At 41.3% G+C, this 26,511-nt stretch overlaps 1 protein-coding gene across 1 annotated transcript in view; it reads right to left on the bottom strand.

Moving 5' to 3' along the window:
• Positions 1 to 26,511, bottom strand: part of LOC128467598 (doublecortin domain-containing protein 1-like) — a 91,476-nt gene that overhangs the window by 59,763 nt on the left and 5,202 nt on the right. Inside the window, exons 3-6 of the mRNA XM_053449271.1 lie at positions 10,879 to 11,067; positions 9,202 to 9,480; positions 7,658 to 7,805; positions 7,188 to 7,350 (exon numbers count right to left, since the gene is read on the bottom strand). Of these exons, the coding sequence (XP_053305246.1) occupies positions 7,188 to 7,350; positions 7,658 to 7,805; positions 9,202 to 9,480; positions 10,879 to 11,067 (779 nt within the window). The remainder of the gene's footprint in view (positions 1 to 7,187; positions 7,351 to 7,657; positions 7,806 to 9,201; positions 9,481 to 10,878; positions 11,068 to 26,511) is intronic.

The following is a 26,511-nucleotide window of genomic DNA, read 5'->3' as shown; positions in this document are numbered from 1 at the left end:
CCAAAGCGTATGGCAAAAACTAGAATTGACAAAGACCAACTGATACATTAGGTAATGATCCCAAGTTGTATCTATTGTATAGGTATGGCGTAATAAACAATATATAGTACTGGTGTGCATTAAGCCTAATTTGTTCCCAGTATTATAATCATTGTTATTGTTACTTATTGTTTTATATAGCGCCATCATATTCTGCAGCGCTGTACAATGGGAAAACAGTATTATAACATAACAATTACACTTACAGAAACAACAGGTGATTACATATAATAATAATAATAATAATAATAATAGTATTATATGATCTCTTGAGCAGACTGTGGGAGCTATTCAATTTAGTATGAGATAAGGACTTATACAAATATTTCGTCTCAGAAAATGCTTAATAGATGAATGCATAAACATAGCAAACCCATTCTGTAAAATATTTGGAACTCTTATGTCAACCTGCAGTCGCGCTGATGGCAATAAAACTTAATGTCACATTGTATCATGTCACCTGTCAAAAGCACAATTGCTTCTATGTTTAGTAAATACGTTGTGCCCTGGTCACATTCCTCCGTGTAGTTAGTCCTTTTCGCATTGAGTATTCGAGATGGTTGTTTGTACATGTTTTTCAGCGTGTCATCGCGTACTGCCATAGGCGAAATGGCTATCTTTAACTAATTACGACAGTAGCTGTCATAAAATTTCATAATCAATAACATTATTCTGCCTTACAATCTAAAGTGTGGTATTCCTCAAATTCTATATTTGATTAAAGCGGCCAACACCCTGTCTGTGTGCCAATCATGCTGCTTTCACCCCCATATGAACTGTGTCATGGTTTGTTTATTACAATAAATAACATACCTGCACATCTAAGGTTAAAGCCGAGTCACTGGTTTGGAGTGGATAAATATTTGCACCAAATTACGAAGTTGAACCATTATTAAAGCAAATAATGAAAGCACCTACATGCATATTCTCACAAGACGGGATTTCAAGCGGCAGAGTGAGGTCCTGCTGTGCGTGGATACCACTTGGATACGCACAGGCGGCATATATTTCATTTAGCGGCTGCTGGCCTTAAAGCGCCAAGGCTGCTTTTCATCCCCAGGGCGGCCATGATGTTGGAACAAGTTTTGTTCCACTGTGCTGTTGTTGGAGGTGGCACACAAACAACGATCTATCACCACTAAAGAGACTTTTTACTTGATTCGGTTGTGTTGGCGTTAAAATGCTCTCTCACTGCCCCGCAGACTGCTTTATGAAGAACATCGCCACATTCTGTAATATGGAACGTTCAGGTAGCTAGCTGGCTAATGTCCGCTCCTGTACAATGTAAGGCAAGCTATAGTTGATCTTTCATGGTGAAAAATGGGCCCGACTATCCCTTTAAATGGAAACTAACATTAAATACATATAGAGATTGATGTTCATACTTCTGTTTAAGTTATTGGTGAATTCCGGTGTCTCAAATCAATATATTTTCCAAAATGTTTTTTATCATTTTGGAGATATTTAAGGATCTAAAAAGATTAGTTTAAGTCATTAGAGCCGGGATATGCATAGCTAATAATTTAACTCTCCAGAACCAACCTGCCTTCTGTTCACTAAACTTAATGGGGGGAATCTTGAAGTTAAGGTCACTGCTCCATTTCAGTAGCGACTGAAGGGATTCAAGACACATCAAGGAAGAAGAGACCTCTGAGATCCTTAAAACGTATGTGAACCGGTCCATTATACCCTATGTCCTTAATGTTGTCAAAATGGCAACTGGTTTTATTAAAATAAAGAAACCATGGGAATCTAACCAATTTTGAACCAGTCTGAATCGGTTAAATCGTTACAGAATTCTCATTAACCTAGAAAAAGAAAAGAAATATTTTGTTTTGTTTAACGTGTACTCATATTCCAAGAAGAGGAAGCTGCTCGCTCTGTCCTCACACGTATCACTGTTAAACGTTACTTGTCACAACAAATAATCTTCATTCTGTACATCGGGAGGCATTTATCAAGTCTCACTAATGCCTCTTAGGTATTGCAGGCCATGAAAGTGTGTCTTCTCAACAACACAAACAGTGAGAAAAGTGATGGGCAACACTCACGGGCTGCTTTCTACCAAGAGAAATGCTAAGTGATAATATATGTATTAGTTTATGCATTGTTTCACATTAATCACATGTATGATGAGAACAAGTATGTGTTGGTGCCTTCAGCCACAGAATGTAGCTCAACACAGAGAAAAGAAGGACTTATTGGTTCAAGATCAACACAAAATGTTTATAACGGTCAATGTTTCAGTCCACCCTGAGGACTTTTATCATTAACAAAAAAAATATTCTGTGTGTTTATCTAGACAGACAGCCATCTGTCCATTTAAATGACATAAAAAAAGAAAATTTAAAAATTGTCTATTAAACATGATTTGTTTTCTCGCTTTTCCCCTCTGCTCAATGGGCTGGTTACAAGGGAGTTTGCCGATATCCCCAGGTAGCCCTTTTACCATGTGGAGGAGCCAGCGCCCAAGGTAATTATGTTGCTGCTAATCTTATATTTTCACTTTGTTTTGTGGGGTGGTCTACAGGACCTCTCTGTTCTTTCACAGAACTCACTGTACACAAGCATATGGACTGCGAGCCTTTAAGACACAGCGCCCCAGCATATGACATCATATCCCTGTGTTCTGTGTCATAAAGGTGAGCGGCGTTTTTTAATGCGGTGAAAATTACGGCCACGGATGGGGTACTTGGCGTTGTTGTTGTAGATACCCCATATATGTGAATATTAACAAAACAACTATTAATGAAACGTGATATAATACGTTGTATATGGTTTTTAGGGTTGGACTCAACTATAGTTTTATTTCAAAAGTGAAAAATCCCACTTTTTTTAGGGCTTTACTCTGTTCATAGACAGTTGAAGGACACAAGATACATTCCTGTATGTTAATATTTAGGATTTTTCCTTACTTGTGAATTGGATATGCATGAATTGTTACTTTTTCCCAAACACACCTACAACCTCTTTTCTCAGAAGACAAGACACATCTGCCACCATCGCTGGTCCAGCTTCCTGTAACAACTGTCGAGCAACCAAAAGATTGATTATCAGTCAGAAGTAATGCACGACACCAGATTTTGGTAGGTTAAAGCTTGCTGATCCAGCAAGAGATGGTGTGATGTTTCCATTAGTGTGTGCCAATATTTTGGTAGTTAAAAAAACAGCGCAAATCTGGAGGAAACACAGTGAAACGTATAGGACAAAGCCACGTGTATGTATTTTTCCCCTCATCCGTTGCTTAACAACCACTAAGGCACAGACAGAGACAAAAACAAGCAGCGACAGGGAGATCAAGAAATTTGCTTGATGATGTTTGATATCCATTTGAACGTCCAGTCGAGTGTATACAATTGCCATAAGAATGATAAAATGTATGTGCCCTGCAGGCTCCTTCACATGCTGATGTGCTGAGTGCGGGAAATTCTGAGCGGGAGGTGAAACGGTATGAGGATAGGCCGGCCGCGGGATTCACGAAGATGTACTGGTTACATTATACAAAGATACTCAGAAATACACGGACGTGGCCTGTATAATACAATCTCAAAAAAATAAATATAAAAGAACACCTGAAGTGCTCGCTTCTTACGCCAGAAGGGCCATGAAAACACTGAGAGAGTATTGCGGAAGCAATCGTCCCTTTTTTATTTCTTTGCCTTGGAACTTCTCGGGGTATCCTCCCCGGAGTTCTCCCTTTTGTGGGTAAGTGGCTTGGTGAAGGGGTGGGGTTAGCCATGCATAAGGGTGGGGCAACTTTAAGTGCAGGAAGTGGGAAGGGAAAGGGGTAGGGAATGGGTGTGGCTATAAAAGGCTCCCCTGCCCAGAAAAAGCAGAAACTGACCCAGAGACCCAGGACTTCACCTAGAGACTCTGGTTCAACCATACTATCTAGAAAATGGTTTTACTAAGATTTGTGTATTCTGCAGAAAATTCTTATTTGGTTTAACCTCTATACACAGGTAAATGGACAGGGATGCCTATTCTTTCAGCAATCTCTCTAAACCAAGAGATGTCTTACTTAGAACTGCCTGGGACTTGAGCATGTGTGCTCTGAGCAGGTGTTGAGAGTGCCTGCCCATGTGCAGCAGTGTGACGTAACGTGATGTTATGTGACCCCGTGGTATTTGAGCACCATGAAAGAAAGTGAGGATGGGGTAAGGGAGTGAGAGTATATGTTAGAGTGTGTGTTACAGTGAGTATGTGTGAGTGTGTCAGTGTGTGTTAGTTTGAATATATATGTGTATGTGTTCGTGAGAGGGAGAGTGTGTGTTAGAGTGTTCTTGTGTGAGTGAGAGAGTGAATATGTGTAAGCATGTGTTTGTGCAAGTGTATGTGTGTTGGCATGAGTGTGTACATTTGTGTAAGTGCCATAGTCATAAAAGTACATTTAGGTTCGTAGACCTAAGTCTAAACAACAGTCCTCTCCCTCATTTAGCTAACATGCCCCTAATATGGCCAGTCGCGCCCTTGTGTGTGGCTAGAACTGCCTCCCCTCCGCATAAAGCCAATCCAGCTCCGCTAGCCTACCATGCGAAGTTCCTAGGTATGATCATACCCAGCAAACATTCAGAGCTCCTAGAAAAGAGGAACACCAGTAGAAGAAACAGGGACGGAGGCGTTTGGGTCTCAAGGACTGACTAACTCTGGTAAAAAAAAGAATGCCTGGGTGGCATGTACTGTGCTTTGCTGGGGTATTTATGATCCTGTCCAATGTCCCAGAGAACGCCCATCTCTGTTCATTCCCCCATGTGCCTAAAAGGCACTACTTCTTGTAAATTTGATATCATTCTTCCACCGACCAACTTCCAATGAAGTTCTTCTGCCTACGTTTTTTTTAAGCACTAAAAAATGTTTGGTTTTTTTTCCAGTTATTTTAACTATTTGAACTGTTTTTCCATACTGTTAGTTATTAATACAGTCTGATTCTTACAGTCTGTGATGTTTTCAGTAAACGTGAGCGGGGGTGTGAAGTTAATGTACTTGGAGATGAAGCACCTTCGTATACCTGTCAGGTTCTAACCCATCAGTGTCGGAGACTACATTATTTGTGGTTCTAATTTCATTACTATTTGTCTGTGAAGCCAGAAAACACCTAGTATAATCAGTATTATGTTTCCATGTGGCTGATAATTTGGCTAAGAAGGTGAGCAATATTCCCCGTGGTGTCTATTAAAAGATAAGTATGCTTCTGCACTGTTTCTTCACATAATATTTACATGCTGAAGACGCTGTACAATTTAACAGGGAAGCAAACTTTAAAAATAACTACATCTAGCATGAAAGTAATCATTTTTTTCGCACTGTTTTGAACTTTGGAAAAAACTCTTCATTTTTATGTTTTAGTACATTTCTCATTTTGACCCACAGTATGTGATTTTGAAAAACACCAGGAACAACAGCTTCTTGTCTTTTATTAGCCAATAGTTCATCAAAATGAATTGGCTTTGTTTCCCGCAATATATTCTCCGATGTTGTCAATAAGGTAAATTACACTACTCGGATTTTTCACTTAAAATCAAAAGAAAAACAAAATCAACATAATTTCTATTTTGGCTGGAAAACAAGGCTTTATCCTTTGAACGATAAAAAGTTTAAATAATTTAAAATAGTTATAATAATGCTTTTATATATGGGTATATTTAACGTGTATTGCATTAGACATCTAATAATGTAATTTTTCTGTAAATAATAATTCTGTAAACTAATTTCAGTTTTACATACAATCCTTCATACAATACACACAAATGTTGCCATTTTTTTTAAAAAGAGTCAAAAAGACGAAATAAAGTTTAGCACATTTTTCTGGGCAGATAAAACACAAAGATCTAATATAAAAACACAAAAGAGAAGAAAAAGAACATAAAAGCACCAAGTGAGAAAAAAAAAATAAACACTAGGAAAACTGAAATTAATAGAATATGTCAATTATTGTGATATTCTGGCAGGTGGAATTATTAGCACCATGATATATATTTTTACAATAATAATAATAATATTAATAATAATAATAATGTAACAATAGAAATATGTTTTGCAATTAAAATAAAAATAAAAAATAATAATAATCGGAATACATTTTAAAATTAAAAATATTTTTTTAATATTAATCGTATTCTAAATTATTACATTTTTCACAGGGATAATCTAGGTGAAATTTCGATTTGAAGAGGCTGATGATAAATCAGACTCTTTCTACGTTGATTAATAAGTAATAATAAACAGCCTCTGGCAGTAAGCCTGCTCTCATCTATACGCTTCTCTTCTCTGAATAACTACTGCGTGGAAGTGACTCAAAGCCAAAACCGTTCTTGAATACAATGGGGCGTCCAACAGAGCAGAGCTAAGCCACCTGACAAGAATATTTTATCAAATTACTTGGTATTCATTAGAGTGCGGTGAGAAAAGCAATATTATTTTTAACAAAATATCTGGAAATTGGGCAGATTTCGGCTATTTTGTCCTAAAAGACTTTCTTAGCTTTTACTTTGCAAACCATTTTCCATAATTTATATCATACATATTTATGTGTATTTATTTCTAATAATTATTTAATGTTTTAATGTAGGCTGTAAAATGTATACTGATTTCTAATAAACACATATGAATAAATAATTGTGTTTTTAATATCATGCAGAAGACTGGAATCCAATAGTTTCACAAATGAGTACAAATATAAAGTTTGATTTTCACACTCAAAGATTTCAAATAAAACTGAAGCCTTCCAGCTTATAAAAGTAAACATTGTATGGTAATGAAAGATAGATTTGGGGTTTTGTTTAATGACTGGTTTAATTAACTCACCTTAAAATTTCTGTCTCTTGGCTTTTACAAGCTTAATGAATTGAATCTGTTAGGTGTCACTGGAACCAAACAGCAAATTCAATAATCTGTGGTTTAATTTATTGCATTTTTCACCATTTAACCTCCTGCAGGCTCCCTAATGTCTATTCAGATCTGTATTAAATTAAGTACCGACGCTAATGAAGGACATTAAACCTGTCAGAAGATTTTTCTTTCATTAGGCAGATTATACTCGGGCTGAACTGTAAATGAGTAAACATTCGTTTTATTAAACCAAGCAAAAGACGTGAGCGAAAATGATTCCTAATTCCCAGCCCTAACGCCGTGGGCTGTATTTTTAGTACCTTTAACATTTTTCAGAGGATCTATGAAAGGTTCTCCGGTTGATATATAAACATCGCTATCATGAGGGATATCTTTTGGTTCGAAGGCTTCCGTGCCGTCTGCCAGGAACACGCGTCTGGCGGCCATGTTTAATTCCAGCTTCACGGTGCACCTCTCCAGCAGCTAATAAAGATGGAAAAGGGTAAGAGAACAGGCTAATTATCTAAAAAATATGCTTTAACGCTTCTAAATTGAAAACATGTTAACGTAACCCACACATCAGTTTGAGCTTCAAAGATTAATATGCATTAAACGTATATTTTTATATTATTATTTCGTATTAAGATCAATGAAATAAAATTCTCTGAAACTAGAATGCAATGATTGGAGTTGTTTCACATGGACCTCTAATAGCTTTAAATGGATTTCTACTCTTAGCATAAAATATTATTTATTTACTTGGACGTACAGAAACAGTAACATTAATTACCAGCTGAATTGTAGGTGCGGAAATTTTAGCAGGTCTTGTATCCGTTCCATTCTTGTAAGCCGTAACTCTGATGACCCAGACTTTCCTTTTAAAAACTGGAACGGTTCCATAGGTAGTGCGGGAGCAATGTGGACTTCTTATTGGATATCTGAAAGAGGTTTGAAAAAGATATTACACATAGTTAGAGAGACTCTTTAGGGTTTCCGTTTATTTTTCCAAACATAAGATTGACGCAAAGAAATGGTGCTTCTACAAACTGAAACAAAATACAAAATACGTGCAATTTTAGTAAAAAAATAATCAATCAAAAGGTAATTAGGGACTAAGGGTTCAATTGTGGTCACAGGAGGATATTAACCATCTTCCCATACTTACCGCTAGACGTGACAACATACAACATCATACGTTAACAAGAGTGCAAGTGTTAGGGACAGAGGTCTCTGTTGGAGGAGGGAAGAAAGAGCCCCCAAACATATTGCCAGTAGGGCTATGCTAAGAGTATAAAACTATAGCTACTATAACCCTCTGTTAAATCAGTTCAGGCACAGATATACGCACTTTATTTCATTTGATTTGGGACTATTACTTTACAACTCTCCTGAGGAAGCCAAACTTGCACTGGGCGAAACGCATTGAGATCAGATTGGGATCCTTTGGATTTTCGTTTATTGTGAGCAAGGTCAGTTGGACTCTTATACCAAAAAGTGATTGTGCATCACATTCGGTTGTGGCAAAATTTGTGTATTTTTACCCTAATTTTTACCTTTTTGCTGAGATATTGGGAGTCTCTTTGATCTTCCAGATTTTAAAGATATTAAAATAAAATGTGACTGCACTTTGTGATGGGCCTTCTTTTCATCCTTTGTTTGTGAGTGCAATTCATTTATTTTTTTGAATATTGTGCTTTTACAATATTGCACTATTATTGTTGTCACTTTTTTTTTCCAAGTACATGCGTCCCAAGTTGTGCTGATCAATATTTTTTGTTTGCTGATTTTGATTTAAAAAAACATAAATTTCTCGCATAGATTAATCTATGGAGCTCAAACTGATCTGTGGATTGTGTTGGGATTTAAGAATAAGCATGTATGCGCTATATTTCTTTGTCACTAAAGCCACACTTTGCTTAAATTGTAGCATTTAATAAAATTGTACTGCTTATCAATATATATTTAAACAGAAATCTTTTAAAACATTACTGTGCTTATTCAATGTCTTTTTATGCTTTTTGGATTTTTTTTTTGGTCCTGATTGATGCGATCTTAAAGCGGTGCTACAGAATTGCTATTTTGTTTGAGTGAGTTTATGTCACCTGGAAAACAACAGAGAGAACTGTAGAGCGGGGAATGTTGTTTCTGGTTTAATTTGTTTTCTTTCAAGTAAAGGTCTCTGTACTTGTTGGAATGCCAAAATCTTGCGAGGAGAACATAGGAGCCGAAAGAAAAAAAAAAGCAAATGAACTCTACTTAACAGGTGTAAACCCTTTTGTAAAGAAACATTCCGGCGGCAGTCAACAGAAAGCAACAAGGAACTGCTTTGATTACCTAACGTGACCTGGAGGAACACTGGCAGGGGTGTTTCTCTTGGATGATGATGAGAGGCAGGAATTGTCTGCACTGTCTGTTTTGTCGAGGTCTACATCTGAAAGTACATTTCTGCTCTGAACGGATGCTTTTTGAAGTGGGAAGCAATCTTGATAGGCTGACCTTCCTGATACACGCACCGACTGAAGAGGAGTGTCAGGGCTAAGATGAGGTCGCTTGTCATATCTTCTGTCTTTGCTGTGTCTTGCTGATCTATTAGCATAAGGGGATTTGTATTTTCTAAAGGAAATATGGGATAAAAAAATACAGAATATTAGAAATCAATCATTAGAACATCAGTACTAACATCAAAGTTATGCAGATGTTTTCTTAGGCAACCCAAGAAGCCTACAATGATGCAGATTTCCAACACTAAATACACTTAGCTTTAGTGAAGAGAATGCAGAACGTGGATTACTCAACAGTGGAGGATAAAACGGGTCTTTTACACTTACACTTGTCTTACAACTGAACATTTCATCACCAAGCAGAACTTCAGTGCCTGTGACAATTTTGGAGTCTGACCACCTCCTCTCCCCCTTCATCTCCATTCTGTCCATTCCATGTGCTCGAGTTTGTGTGAAGAATGGGATGTAGTTGTAAATTTGGCAGGAGAAAGAGTGACCTCTCTTCCATGTAGGACATATACATGCATTTTCTCCAACAAGGAGAGGGAATGAAAGGACATACTATAATTGGGCCCCTTGAAACTTAAGAGGAACATCCACTGGGATTCTCACTTTTTCATCTTACCAAAATCTGCCAGACAGCAGATGGAATGGTTACTTCCATTGTCTTATTACGTGGACCCTTGATAGTTAATACCTGGGCTCAGGTTTGAACCTATATGTGCCAAAACTATACTGGCTAGTGTGGCGTCTTATGGCAATTGGTGGCACTGAGGTGCTCGGCACGTCTACAGACTGTCTTATTGTTGACAGCTACATTAAAGTGTAAAGTAACATTGAACATTAATGTAAAATGCTTTTGCTATGTTACTGTTCTGCGGATTTGATAGTAACAGTTTCCAGGCAGTTGTCCTTGCTGTCACTGTACTGTCTGAGTGGTTCTTGGAAAGCCTGCTTTAGCCACTACAGCAACATTCAAATATTAATGCCGAACAATTACTCACAACCTACAGTGTGGTACATCACAAAGTGCAGCTTGTGACAATTTTGCAAGTCTATATTTAAACCTTATTGAAGTTCACAATACTCTGTGCTTGTACAGATCGGAATCCAACAAAGCTTGTCATTTTTGAAAATGAACCTATATTATTTATGTGGGCTAAGTAAATCTATTATGAATCGGGAGTAAAAATAGCTACTGGTCAAAAATTATAGTGGTTAACTAAATTGAATATCTCATTTTTCATAATAATCTTGACAGCATTAGACTGCTCTGAGGATTTTTTTTAAGAGATTTTCCGGAAAGGATTTTTTCAACCAAATATTCCATCCCTCAAGCTGTACTTGGGATGGCCTCATGATACTGGTGAGATTTAGACTTGCCAATATTTCATTTCTACAATCTGCAGGAATATTTGGGACTTGTGGTTTAACCCTAAGTCTTGTTAACGTCCCAGCTGAGGTCTTGATATATGACGTTCTTTAATTTTCAACAATATAAAACGCCTACCGGGGTAAAGTTTTCATTTGGGTAGATGGCCTCTCAAAAATGTCCACATATTCTTTGACAATAGCATCCTCCAAGCTGCTTGGTCTTGAACAGGATGTTGGGGAAAAACAAGAACTTTGCCAGGAGAAAGTGGACAATTGGCTCTCAACGGAGGAAGCGCTGGATGGTCTTTTGGGTCCAGCCATTTTCCTGTAGAGAAAATAGAGATCATATAGAAATGAAAATCCCGAATGCATTACTGGATTCTGCAAATCAATATAATTATATCAAGAGATCATTTTTTTACGAGTTGACTTCTTGATAATTAACTAAGAAGCAGTGCTGCATCCACTAAGGTCAACGCCAAATATAAAATGGTTACCAGGCCCCAGGGGTTTGTTTAGCACTTCTCCCAACATTTAATCTGGCCGGATTGGGATGAGGATGTGTTTATATGGGACTATGAGTTGTGGTTTGCGTTTACAGTCACCTCTCGAATAACTGAAGTGGGACAGTGGGGCAACTCAGTGAGAGCATAAAACCATAAAAAACATAAAAACATCAAACCCTAATCACACCTCTGATGGAACTCCCTAAAACAAAAGTACCCATCGATGGCCATATCAATTTTGTGATCAAACGGATGAGGCATTTTTATACTATTGTCTTGGACAAACAGTGGTGATTCTCAGCAGCATCACGTTATGTCAAAGACGGGTTCCTTTTAAAGAGACGTCTAAGTATGGTTACAAGTTCACTATAAATTCACTATAACCAGTTAGACATTTTTCTGGTCATCTCTGTGCATGGGACAACAGCTAATCCGCAAAAACCTTTTGTATTAAATGATAAGAAGCTCTGGAAATCTGAGCTGATTATGGACCCTCGGGTCGGTGTGCTTCATCTCTGGGCAGGGGAGTGACATCAGTGCATCAGTTTCACCCCAATTTGCGACTAGCCATACCCCCTGATTGTGACCATACCCATTCCCTGCCTCCTATAAAGAGCGGCAGAGGGAGGCCAAGCCTGGGAAGTTACGATGGTACGAGAAGAACAGAGTTCCTGAGTCAAAGCCGAAACTGGGGTAATCTATTATAATTCAAAAATCCTCCACTGGGACAAGCGCATGCCAATCGTAGTAAAATATTACTTTCTAATTTATCTACACACTTCAGCAAATGAAATCAGAATCAGACTCAAATTAATTTTGTGTTCGGAAAGGGTTACATCTTCCTTGTTGAAATGTTAATCAGACGAACATCTCTTTCATGGAGACATCGAATCACTGAGTGAACAATTTCACAAATTAGGATTGATGAAGTATGTCAACCACTGAAAACTGCACCTTTCAGATTTAACATTTACCTAACTAAGCAGAAAAAAACATCTGTAAAAGGTATGTTCCCGATCCGCTTTTTTTTTTTCTTTTTGAACATTTTGTCCTTAGAATGTTTTTATAATTACACAATGATGCATCACATAAAAAAGACACACCAAGCGTGTGAGACAGTTTAATAATTACTATCTTCATGCTCTGTTTTTATTATCTGTACACAGTGAACATATATTTATTTCACTTATGCTTAGTACGATGGCGGCATATTATTTCACATATAAATAACACAGTAAAACGTTGTTTCAAGCTAATAAATCATCAATAAATAAATGATACACAGTTTCCCTCTAAACAGAATGTAACTGCATTAAGGGGGGTCATAAACAGGATAATAGAATCCAGCGAGTGGCTAATAGAACAGAATAGAAGATATTTTGTAATTCTTGTTTTTACTTCTTACCGGGAAGCTCGATTTCTTTACTTGTCCAACCAGGACTGGATTGGCCATCTGGCACACCAGGCAAATGCCAGTAGGCTGCTGGCCGCCAATCACACATTCACCGGCAGATGGGATGCTGCAGCATGCGGCCGGCGGCTGAATATGCCCAGCCACGCACCATGTCAGCAGAAAGCAGAGATCAGACACCGAACAAGCGACATTGTCTTGCTGCTTCTGCTGTGAGGTACGCTCACGCTTGGCTAATAAGTTGTGTTCATTACATCTCTCTACCAACCTGGAAGGAGCAGAGTGTCTGCCGGCTGCCGGCCACCCTGTAAAAGCAGCTTGTAACTTCTCAAGTACAAGCTACTTTCTCAAAATGTTGGGGGTATTGGAAAGGCAATTTTGACTTCTTCTAAAGAAGCTAAAGTTAGTTTCAAGGTGCGTTAGCACACAGCTGCTTGGTTACTTCATGTATATACATTGTTTTCTATATATATGTGAATATGTGCCAGGAAAAGCAAGATTTATACACATTACAAACACTGTTTTCAAACTGTTATTTTTTTGATAAAAATACCAATGTGCCTGGCAAAAGATATAACACCACTGGGGTATTTTTACACACCTCAGCATCTGCAACCTGCTAATTAACAATTAGTGATCATTAATAGCATTGGGGAAAAATAATGGCCTCTCGGTGGATCTAATTTTACATATATAAAAAAAAGAACACTTGAAGGGTTTTAGACAAAGCATATTTTTGTGATCTAAATCATGGGTTGAGGGAAACAAGTAGGAGACATAGGTAAAGAATCAGCTGGTTCTTTACTGTGACATAGAATTGGTTACGCTGACTTGACTGAAGTGCTTCTCTGTCATTGAGGTGGGCCGAGTCAGACAAGCCCGTGGCGAGTCCCGGTTATACCCTCACTACCATTTTGGTTGCGTTCTACTGTTTTTGAGGTATGGAACGGTCGGTTTCTTCTTTCTCCGGGCTGGAAGGCAGCACCTGGCCATGTCCACCCATCACCCATGTTCTGTCTACTCGTTGCTAATTCTTACCCTAGCTTCCTGCCCACTTCCTTCCGCTAAAGGTTGCCTGGGTGTCACGATCCCGGCCGGCGTGCGAGTAAAGGGTGCTCGCAGCGTCGCGCTCCCGTTCGGAGCGCGTCGCCCGAGTACCCGTTACGACGGGATCTCATACGGAGCGGGTCGCCCGAGTACCCGCGACGTTACGGTCCCGTCCGGGACACGTCGCCCGGGTGCTCGTGGCGTTCCGCTCCGGTGAGAAGTACTTCACCCGAGTACCCACGAGTAGCGGGTACCCGGTACTTACCCCTCCAGGACCGATGCCGCAACGGTGTCTCTTCATACGCGGCGGTTCACATGAAAGAACCGCCGCACAATGATAGACACCCACGGCATCATACACCACGCCCCCCTTCTGAAACTAGTCTCCAATGGAGGAGACGAAACGTCCATTGGACGGCACCCCTGATGGGGGCGGAGCTTAGAAAGGCGGTTGGTTTAAAAACTGAGCACTGATACCTGTTCAGTGCTCAGTTGTTCTTACAACTTAGCTGTATGTGTACCTGTTGCCTAGACCTTCTATACCTGATACCCGGTGCCGACCTCTGCCTGCCTTGCGACCTTGTTGACCTCTCTGCTCCTGACCCGGATTGCCTGACCCTTCTATGCCTGATACCCGGTGCCGACCTCTGCTTGCCTTGTGACCTCGTTGACCTCTCTGCTCCTGACCCGGATTGCCTGACCCTTCTATGCCTGATACCCGGTGCCGACCTCTGCTTGCCTTGTGACCTTGTTGACCTCTCTGCTCCTGACCCGGATTGCCTGACCCTTCTATGCCTGATACCCGGTGCCGACCTCTGCTTGCCTTGTGACCTTGTTGACCTCTCTGCTCCTGACCCGGATTGCCTGACCCTTCTATGCCTGATACCCGGTGCCGACCTCTGCTTGTCTTGTGACCTTGTTGACCTCTCTGCTCCTGACCCGGATTGCCTGAACCTTCTCCGCCTGATACCCGATACTGACTTTCGCTTGCATAGTGAACGTACTCCCCTGCATCCTGGTTTCCTCACCTGTACCATCGTAATACAACAACTGAGCCCTTATGGAAACCGCAGGGTTAACAGAGGCAGTAACTGCTCTTGCCCAGCAGATGGCAACGATAACTCAGTCCCTACATGACATTCAATCAGGACAAAACCAACAACAACTACAGATAGAACAAATGCAAGGTGCTCTCAGTACACATGGTGCACCACCTCCCGCACCATTGGAGGCACAAGAACCACCAGTATCCCAAGGAGTACCCACGTATGAACCACAAGTACCCTTGCCGGATAGATACACTGGAGATCGCACAAAATATAAGACTTTCATAACATCATGCCAAATATTGTTCGGTCTCAAACCAAAGACGTATACCAATGATTACGTCAAGATACACACGGTTATTGCCCTGTTATCCGAGGAGCCTCAACTCTGGGCTCATCACCTACTCCGTAACAACAGCCCGGTGCTTGATACATGGACCTCCTTCCGGCAGGCCATGGATGCCCTTTATGACGATCAGTTCCAAACCACTTCAGCTACAAGTGCTTTAAGGGCCCTTCGTCAAGGCAAAAGACCGGTAGAAAACTACATTGCGGAATTCCGACGAATCTCTCTAGAGACAACATGGAACGAATCGGCATTACATGACCAGTTCCGGTTGGGCTTATCTGATGCCATACGGGATGAACTTGCTCGTTCTGCTATCCCGTCCTCATTGGACGACTTCTCTACGTTGTGCATCCAAATTGACAGGAGGTTAAGAGAGAGAAAAGCTGAACGTGTGTCGTCTCCTCCACACGCATGGTCCACTCCCAGACCCCAACATAGAACCACGTCCAAGGAAACAACAGAGGAACCCATGCAACTAGGCCTCATCAAAGGTCCGTTATCGGGTGCGGAAAAGGAACGACGTTGGTCTCAGGATCTCTGCCTTTATTGTGGTACCAAGGGCCACTACGTTAATGAGTGCCAGAACAAGAGACGACCATCGAGGGGTAAGCTACCCTCCTTATTGATTCCTGCCGTTCATGGTATGTCTTCACACACGTCCCATCATGTGTCCCTCTCCATTACCTTGCAGTGGAAAGGGAAGTACGTCGTTCTCGCAGCGATGATCGACTCTGGAGCCAGCAGTAACATTCTGGATACAGGCATCATCCGGCAGCACGGCATACCAGTCCAGAAGAAGACAACACCTCTACTGTTGCAGTTAGTGGACGGACGTCCTCTGCAGTCCGGTCCTATCACCATAGAGACTGTACCCTTACGTTTACACATCAACCCTGACCACACTGAGAACATATCGTTCGATGTGATACCCTCTCCAGTGTTCCCAGTTATCCTGGGACTTCCATGGTTGCGGACGCAAAACCCTCATATTAATTGGAAATATAGTTCTGTGTCTTTCCCTGCCAATAAAGACACTCATTCACATAAGCTGCCTTTGTCGATTAATGTAGCACATGATTACAGCTCCCTTCCGATTCCTACGATTCCGAGTCACTACAGACGTTTTGCGGACGTATTCGAGAAAAAAGCAGCCAACCGATTACCACCACACAGGGAGTATGACTGCCCGATCGATTTATTTCCAGGTGCCCCTATCCCGTTCGGCCGCATATATCCCATGTCTGAACCTGAACTCGTCACTCTCAAAGCCTATATCGACGAAAACCTAGCCAAAGGATTCATTCGACCTTCCACCTCTCCTGCGGGAGCAGGGATTTTCTTCATTCCCAAAAAGGACGGGGGGTTACGTCCTTGCGTGGACTACAGAGAATTGAATAATGTGACGATAAAGAACAGATATCCCCTACCATTGATTCCAGAACTCATGGAACGTGTTAGCACTGCCTCCTTCTTCACCAAAATAGACCTGAGAGGAGCATACAACCTGGTGAGGATAAAAGAAGGACATGAATGGAGTACTGCATTCAGATCCCGGTACGGACATTTTGAGTACTTAGTTATGCCTTACGGGCTGTGTAACGCCCCAGCCACGTTCCAACATTTCATGAATGATGTTTTCCGAGACATGTTGGATCGATTTGTTGTTGTCTATCTAGACGATATACTGATCTACTCGCCATCACTAGCGGAACACAGGGAACATGTTGCCAAAGTACTGGAACGGCTCCGTGAAAACGATTTGTACGCCAAACCCGAGAAGTGCGTATTTGAAACACAGAGGGTGGAGTTCTTGGGCTTTATATTGACCCCTACACGAGTGGAGATGGATCCAAAAAAGGTTGAAGCCATTCTTCAATGGCCACCCCCAACGGACAGAAAAGGAGTACAGAGATTTGTAGGGTTTGCGAACTTTTATAGGAAATTCATCCGTAATTTCTCCAAAGTCATACAACCCATCACCTCCCTCACTTCAGTCAAAAAGAGATTCCACTGGTCAGAAGAAGCTCAGAGGGCCTTTCTTTTTTTGAAAGAACGGTTCACAACAGCCCCCATTCTGATCCATCCAGTGCACCAAAAACCGTATACATTGGAGGTTGATGCCTCCGACACAGCGGTCGGCGCTGTGCTCTCGCAAAGAGCCGATACAGACAACCAACTCCATCCGGTTGCCTTCTTCTCGCGAACCATGACTCCCGCAGAAAGAAATTACGGAGTCGGAGAAAAAGAAATGTTAGCCATGAAACTGGCATTGGAGGAGTGGAGACATCTACTAGAAGGAACACTCCACCCCATTACCGTCTTCACCGACCACAAAAATATGGAGTACTATAGAACCGCCAAACGGTTGCAACCAAGGCTCGCACGATGGTCCCTCTTCTTCACTAGATTTCGACTCCACATAACCTACCGACCTGGTTCGAAGAACACTAAAGCAGACTCACTCTCTCGCATGTGTGACATGTCCTCATCACAGCAACAGGACCAGGAGACCGTGCTCCTACCCAGGCATTTTGTAGCTGGCACCCGATCCTTTTGGGACCTGTTCCGCCCCCAAGCATCCGACCCAGCTCCTCCGGAAAACCTCCGATTACACAAAAAAGATGGGTTCTACTTCCATGGAGATCTGCTCTACGTGCCTCCCAAGTCACGTCTCCAGGTTTTACAACACTGTCATGACACGCCAGCAGCCGGACATGGAGGAGTGACCCAAACCATAGATCTGATACAAAGAACATTTTGGTGGCCCACTCTTCGCAATGATGTCCTTCAGTTCATTCGTTCTTGTACTGTTTGTGCCAGAGCTAAAAGCATCAGGAACAAGCCGGCTGGTTTTCTATGCCCACTCCAGGCTCCTACCAAGCCTTGGGTAGACCTGTCACTGGACTTTATTACTGACCTCCCAGTTTCGCAACATCACACCACTCTTATGGTGGTAGTGGACAGGTTCACTAAGATGGCCCATTTCGTCCCAACCAAGCGTTTACCGTCGGCAGAAGAAACAGCCTCTCTTTTTCTTCGCCACATATTTCGTTTACATGGAGTACCAGAGACTATTGTGTCAGATAGGGGGACACAATTCACGTCACGAGTGTGGAAAGCCTTCTGTGACATACTCCATATCCACCGTTCTATGTCCACGTCATTCCATCCACAAAGCAACGGCCAAACGGAGCGTACCAATCAAACACTAGAACAATACCTCCGTTGCTACACCACCCATCTTCAGGACGACTGGTACGATTTACTACCCATAGCCGAATTCGCGTACAATAACCATATTCACTCCTCAACGCGTATGTCCCCCTTCTTTTCCGTATATGGATTACATCCCTCCATGCTTCCTGGTTCCCCAATTCCTAGTGTTGTCCCTTCTATGACAGAACGGATAACAAAAGTACTGGAGACGCATAAGATGTTACGTAATACCCTCTTGAAAGCACAAGAACGATACAAGGCACAAGCAGACCGACTTCGCTCCCCTGCTCCTATCTACAAACCCGGCGACAAGGTGTGGCTTTCAACCGTCCATCTGAAACTGTGCTGTCCCACGAAGAAGTTGGGACCCAGATACATAGGTCCTTATGTCGTGACACGCACACCCTCATCAGTGACTGTCGAGCTACAATTACCTCCAACGATGAAAATCCATCCAGTCTTTCATGTCTCCTTACTGAAGCCCTGTTATGACAATCCTTTCCCGGGACGACGTCCGGACCCACCTACTCCTGTGACAATAGATGACACAGAGGAATACGAGATAGCCGGTATTTTGGACTCCAGAAGATACCGAGGACGCCTGCAATACCTTATCCAATGGAAGGGTTATGACATCAGTAACAACTCCTGGGAAGATGCCCGCGATCTACACGCGGAAGAACTGATACGTACCTTTCACTCTGGTCATCCCGATCGTCCAGGACCCTTGAGAGGCCGGAGGCCTCTCCTTAGGGGGGGAGCCTGTCACGATCCCGGCCGGCGTGCGAGTAAAGGGTGCTCGCAGCGTCGCGCTCCCGTTCGGAGCGCGTCGCCCGAGTACCCGTTACGACGGGATCTCATACGGAGCGGGTCGCCCGAGTACCCGCGACGTTACGGTCCCGTCCGGGACACGTCGCCCGGGTGCTCGTGGCGTTCCGCTCCGGTGAGAAGTACTTCACCCGAGTACCCACGAGTAGCGGGTACCCGGTACTTACCCCTCCAGGACCGATGCCGCAACGGTGTCTCTTCATACGCGGCGGTTCACATGAAAGAACCGCCGCACAATGATAGACACCCACGGCATCATACACCACGCCCCCCTTCTGAAACTATTCTCCAATGGAGGAGACGAAACGTCCATTGGACGGCACCCCTGATGGGGGCGGAGCTTAGAAAGGCGGTTGGTTTAAAAACTGAGCACTGATACCTGTTCAGTGCTCAGTTGTTCTTACAACTTAGCTGTATGTGTACCTGTTGCCTAGACCTTCTATACCTGATACCCGGTGCCGACCTCTGCCTGCCTTGCGACCTTGTTGACCTCTCTGCTCCTGACCCTGATTGCCTGACCCTTCTATGCCTGATACCCGGTGCCGACCTCTGCTTGCCTTGTGACCTCGTTGACCTCTCTGCTCCTGACCCGGATTGCCTGACCCTTCTATGCCTGATACCCGGTGCCGACCTCTGCTTGCCTTGTGACCTTGTTGACCTCTCTGCTCCTGACCCGGATTGCCTGACCCTTCTATGCCTGATACCCGGTGCCGACCTCTGCTTGCCTTGTGACCTTGTTGACCTCTCTGCTCCTGACCCGGATTGCCTGACCCTTCTATGCCTGATACCCGGTGCCGACCTCTGCTTGTCTTGTGACCTTGTTGACCTCTCTGCTCCTGACCCGGATTGCCTGAACCTTCTCCGCCTGATACCCGATACTGACTTTCGCTTGCATAGTGAACGTACTCCCCTGCATCCTGGTTTCCTCACCTGTACCATCGTAATACTGGGACTATCTGTCCCCGTTTTATGGCAAAAGGTGTCACTGTCTGCCCATACCTGGTCTCTAGGTCAGTTTCTTCATTCTCTGATTATGGGTCACTTGCAACGAATTTTCCATTGATTTTGTCAACGTCCTAACTGTTTTGTGAAGGACTCATTGACCCTCGAATGAAGAGCCCACCTAAGGCGTAACTGGATTTATGTCAGTAAGTCTCAAACTTGTTGGATATCTAACTTTAACTAAAAAAAAAAAAGCTGAAAACATGCTTTTAGCAAACTCTTTCATGAAAAGATCCCCTGGACAGGAATATCGCTGAAAGAAAGAAGGTTTGGGGTAATTTCAATTAAAAATGAATCTTAAAAAAAAGATTCTAGAAGTATTTACATTTTTTCTCATATACTACTTTATATATTGCAACATAATTAGTTTTTTTTTCATTCTTGGTGTAAGGCTTGGGGAAAAAATATCTGTGTAAAAATTAAGAAAGAAAAAAATCTAAATTAACCACCACATCAGAAGGGCTTTATACATCCGCATGTATAAAGGTTGGTATATATATATATATATATATATATATATATATGCTATGAGAGCGATTTTACTCATTGTGTTTACCATCCAATGCTCGGGTAACTTTAAATATCGCTCCAATATTTGTCAAATACAATGTAATTTATATTTTCTACTACATGCGTTAATATATTTATTCCTCTGTCCCCATCTACTGTAATGTTTACCATTTCCGTATGCCTATAACACTGTCAGTCCCTGTTCCTCATCGTGGCTTCATCACTCTGTGATATTGTCATGTCAACATTTGTGCGGTCCACTGCGCTCTTATAATAACTGTTAGGTATTATGGAAAGTGTTACTGTGTGAACAAATCACGCTTAATATTTTTACTTTTTTTTGCTTTAAATACATGCTTGTTTTTTTAAAGGAACTTGTGTTTTCTTCACATGAATCTTAGTTATACCATCGTTAACCCATTACGCTTTTTAAGTAACCTTTTGGGCATATCAATGTGGTTTCTTTCTGTCCAAACATGGTCAGTGCTAAAGGATTTAAAAAAATAAAATAAAAAAAAATAATAAAAAAAAAATAAAATAATAATAATAATAATAACAACAATACTCTTTCTGGACATGTTTTAGAATTACAGTAAGTTTTCTGCTTACGATTGACATCTATTTTATGATGCCTATACATTTTATTATCAACCCATTTTACTTTAAATGGACACTGCGCCTATCATTTGCACTTTATTGCATGATAGCAATAATGATAGCAATAAGTGCCCCCTTTAAATGTATCCCCATCAGAATCCCCCTATGCTTTAGCCCTATTTCTGCACCCTCTAGCGTCTGCTTGCCCCCGCGCATACACTGCCAGTCCAATGCTGGCTTCTGCAAGAGTTCCTGGGGGGCTAAAGACACCTCAAGCACGGAAAGAAAGAAAGTTTCCCCATTGGTTTTAATCGGAGTGCTTTCTTGCCACTGATTGGCTGCTTCAAGTAGCCAAAGGTATGCACAGGAGGCATACAATAGAGGATGGAATGTGTGCTATAGCTCTGGAGCTGCAGCTTCACCTAAAAGTAAGTGTTTTATTTTTATGTATTTATTAATTTATTTATTTACATCCAAGTTACAATTAACCCCTTTATGACAAAGCCTGTACATGTACCGGCTCACAAATGCATTGTTTTTAATGGGTTTAAGGACAACCCATTGTCCTTAAGGGGTTAATTTTATTTGCATTCTTCATTGGTGTGGCTGTATGGGACAGTCAACTATACCTTTAATAAAATTGTTACAAAGGCACTATTACACAGATATAAAAAAAAAAAGTTGAGTATAAACAATCAGTTCCCAAGAAGATTGATGGGATCACATAATTGTTTCTTGGGTCTTCAAAAGTAATCGGTATGATGTCTGTGATGACATATTCAGTTACAAAAGTGTTGCATTTAGTGCAATCTGTGGCCATCACTTCCAGCTCTGTTTGACAAGAATTTGGTTTTACTTCCTCTTTAAATGAAAAAAAACCAAACAATTATACACAAAACATAATTAAGACTCCTAATTATTTGCTTGATTCCTCCACTAAATCTCAAAGCCCATTAGGCTTCCCTTTTTTTAAACAGAAACAAATATAAAGATCCGAGTCCACGATGTGAGATACAACGGGGCACGCGCCTGTTCATGTAATGCTTCAAATTATCATATGTGACTGCATTTTACTCCATTGCTCTTACACTCACCTGCATCACATTAGACAAGGTAATAATTTATGATAATCATATGAAAATATACAATTAATATTCATCACCTCTCATTTCTCATCACTTTAGATGATCAGTAATGCAGAGTGAAAATGCTGTCAGGTTTCTAATTGCTTTGTAACGGGCTTGAAACAAGAAAATCATTATAACCAAACAATCTGTCACTTGTCTGTTACTTTAACTATCTATCACTAAGAAAACTAATTAAAGAAATTGATAATAAGCTACAAAAGACTGCTGTGAAAGGTGATTCGGCTGCACATTTCTTCAAAATGGCAGATTGTTCTTAAAATGAGCATTTAGAGAGGAATTATTCAAAACATTGCGGGTGTAAAATGGTGAAATTCTCCGGCATCAGGAAAGGGATTCTTAATAAAAAGTAGCTTATATTAAACAATCAGGGAAAGAAAAAATTATACAATAAATGGAGAACTCTTATTTCAGAATAATTTCAGAATAATGAGACCTAATGAGATACCATACCTAAAGGGTGTCAGGGATGATATTATTTTATTATTATTTTATTTTATTATTATTTATTTATTTGGCAGAGGGAGGGTAGAGGAAAAGAAAGATTAAAAAAATTAAAAAAAACAACTCCTGTGGAAAAGTCCATATGTTCGAGACACATGAAAAAAAAAGTGTTGTAAGTCCCGGAAGATGCAGGGGTAAACGATGAGAAGCGGAGAAACGTCCAACAAAACTCAACCCAATTCTTCAGCAGGAATCGCCGCGCGGCCGCTCCTCTTCCTCCGGATCTTCGGCAGCAACCAGGATCTCGCCGGGTCAGAAAGAGGTTTCGGAAGTGGCGTCGAGGGCTCCCAGTCCTGCACTGATGTCTCCGGTAAGTCCAATTGCGCCAAAAAGGAATCCAGCTCGCTATGTTGGCGGAGTGTGGAGACGTCCTTGTCCCTCCGAGCTATGAGTACGAATGGGAACCCCCACTGATACGGGATATTGGCCGCTCGCAGTAGGGCAGTGACAGGTCTAAGCGCTCTTCGTTTTTGAAGCGTGACCGGGGAGATATCCTGGAAAATGCTTATTTTCTCACCGTTGTGTTCCAGATCACCGGATGAGCGGCAGGCCCTCAGGATAGCTTCCTTAACCGAATACTCGTGTAGGCAGCAAATTACATCGCGCGGTGGGGCCGATGGGGGTCCTTTCGGGCGTAAAGCCCGGTGAGCTCGGTCGAATTGTATAAGTGTGTCAGGTGATTGTTTCAAGACGCAATTAAATACTGATTGAAGCGTAGTGCGAATATCACCCGCAGCCACCGATTCAGGTATTCCCCGAACCCGGAGATTATTTCTCCTCCCTCGATTATCTAAATCTTCCATTTGACGGTGAAGGGCTTTGAAAGATTCCGAGTGGTCTTGTAGTGTCGTGGAAAGAGTATCGATGGCCTCGCTTGTTTTAATTTGATCCTCTTCCTGCGTAGTCACTCGATCCCCGATATGCTTGATATCTTGTTTGATAGAACCGAGGTCGGCTCGCACGTCATGGAGGGCCTGATCCAGGGCCGTATCTATCACAGAAATTAAATCAGCCTTTGTTGGCAAGCGTTGAAGGGCCTCTTGCCAAGAGTGCCCCGTGGGTTATGCGTCTGGAAGATTGAGATCCCGGTCCAAGGAGGCGTCGTCTGAGCATTCACTAATTCTGCTAGAGGGAGAAGGCGCCATCTTAGATCCAGACTCCCGCGCATCCACATCTCGAGAACCTCTGAAAAAATGTCTCATCGAGGGGGCTAGATGCTTCTCCTGTGAGCTTGAAGGTTTCGGGGTCCCCCCCCCTGAACGATTAGACTTCCCCATCTCGTAAGTTATCCATGAAAAGCGTAAATTGTTCTGGTACGGTGTGCAGAGCTGCGGACTCAAGCAGCCATCTTGGTCGAGCGCTAGCCCCGCACCCTCGGGTAAATTACAGAAATAAAAATCCCTGTTTAAAAAAAAACATTACTTAATAATGAATATATATTCTCTGGGTTGGAATATATGAATATATATTCGCTGGAGATTCTGGCTTTGCTCAGGGGGTTAGCCGCGATTATGATTATGGCTAGCCCCAGTAAGAGGGCAGTGAGTGGTTGGGTCTGTATATACCAAAATGTAATCTTTTACATTAATATTTTTCTTATCTTTTACATAAATTACATGATTAGAAAAAGTAACAAGGGTCTGGGGCATATTTAGTATATAAAACGCTGTAAGTAACAATTATATTAAAGAAATTACAGTATATGTTTGCCAATTTTTCCTTCCACTTGCTTTCCATTCCATTAACTATGGAAGAACAAATCCTTGTGGAATTCATGAGCCAGGTAGAAGGAGTAAGATGAACTGTTATGAGAAGAAAAGAGTATTATACTATGGTGCAAAATGCTATATATTGTCTATATGACTCCTGGGACCAGTCTTCTCTGCAGTGTTGGACTGGAAGTTACAAATCGGACCTGGAGCTTTAAGGCCAGAGGGTGATAAATCACAGAGGTCTGATTGTATATTGATAGAGGCCGTGCCGTAAAAGACTGGATCGGCGGCACAAGCTGGTGACAGTGAGTTGTAGGCGCTATTGGGCACCAGCCCACCATGTGTTTGCCAGTCTGCTCTTGCCCAACACAGTCACAGCCCTGGGTCCCCAACAGTGACTTATTGCTTTTCTTGTTTAAATTATTTACTTTGTCATCTTTTGTCATCTTTTTATGGGCATAAAAAACTGATACATTCATACTAACACCAGAGGAAACGGACTATTAAGTTGAATCTTCTATTGGGGTTCTAGCTTTAACAACATTTGATTGTCTCTTCTTCATCTGAACTTTACACCTTTACCTGTGTTGGGCCAACAAAAATACTTCGAATGCTAGAAACAATGCTAGATTTAGGTAATACAAGTCTAATTTCATTTTAATTAAAACATTAATCACCAGAAGACATTATATTATTTTGTACAAAGAACATGTATACGGTCATCATAATGCATACGGCTATCAACAGCAACAAAAAGACATCAGCCACCAAGCAAATCACACACACATATATATATATATATATATATATATATATATATATATATATACATATATATCTACACAATTTCTTGATCGTGAACCTTTTTTTCTGCTTTACCTTAACGAATATCTCTTATATTGCATTGAATTAATACATGCAAACATAACCCCCCATGGTTAGGAGTCCTCCATAAGGAGGCACCTTCTCATTTCCATCGTGACACCTTATCTCCCCCTTATCTTAGTGGCAAAGAAATGGTAGCTGAGTCAATTAACAGTTCGATTACAGGTCATAATTGCACTGTTCCAAAGGTGGCAACAATAATAATCTTTTAGGAAAATGTCTCTGTTGGTTATTCACAAGGCTAAGCGTTACTGGGTATGCTCTCGCTCATTAAGTATGGTGTAAGGTTAGAAGAACAAAGCCTTCTGAAACACGAAAAAGGAATTTTCTATACTAAATAGTTTTATATTAAACAATGTAGACAATTTGGGTCTAACATTTTCATTTTCAATGTTTTCTTTAATTAAATGTAATGACCATTTTTATATAACATAAGCTCATTAATCCATTTTCATTAAATATGCTGAAAAGCAGTGAATTAATGTGGTTTTGTACATAGAGTATGTGTGATATTTTTTTATTTCTATTTCAGTCTGTGGAGACAGACCCCTAGTGGAGGATTTCCGTGGCTCCCGCGTGGTTGGGGGAAAGGATGCGGAGCCCGGTGAATGGCCCTGGACAGTGAGCATCCAGAGGAAAAGCAACGGCAGATATTTCCATCTATGTGGCGGTGTCGTCCTGAATGCTTTGTGGGTTCTGACAGCTGCCCATTGCTTTAAGGATCTCAACAAGTAAGTAATTTAATTGTTTTATGGCAGAAAATGCAGTTACCACCATTTAGGAGACAGGGGCCAGGTTGTTTTCTCTTGACTATATGTTACAAAATAATTGAGTTAATGAGTTGAGGCAATGGCTCGTTCCTTTATGATTTAACAAAAAATAACAAACACAGCATGTGTTCTGGTTAATATGGTATTTATTAATGCCAGAGAAAGTAAGATAACTAATAAAACTTTGGTTTATTCAGTGAATATTTTTCATGGAGACTTGTATTTGGCGCCAACCAACTAT

Source organism: Spea bombifrons, chromosome 10 (genome assembly GCF_027358695.1).
Source record: "Spea bombifrons isolate aSpeBom1 chromosome 10, aSpeBom1.2.pri, whole genome shotgun sequence".
In the NCBI taxonomy this organism is placed as follows: Eukaryota; Metazoa; Chordata; class Amphibia; order Anura; family Pelobatidae; genus Spea; species Spea bombifrons.
The sequence above is the reverse complement of the archived record's forward strand: the minus strand, read 5'-3'. Positions and strand labels throughout refer to the sequence as shown.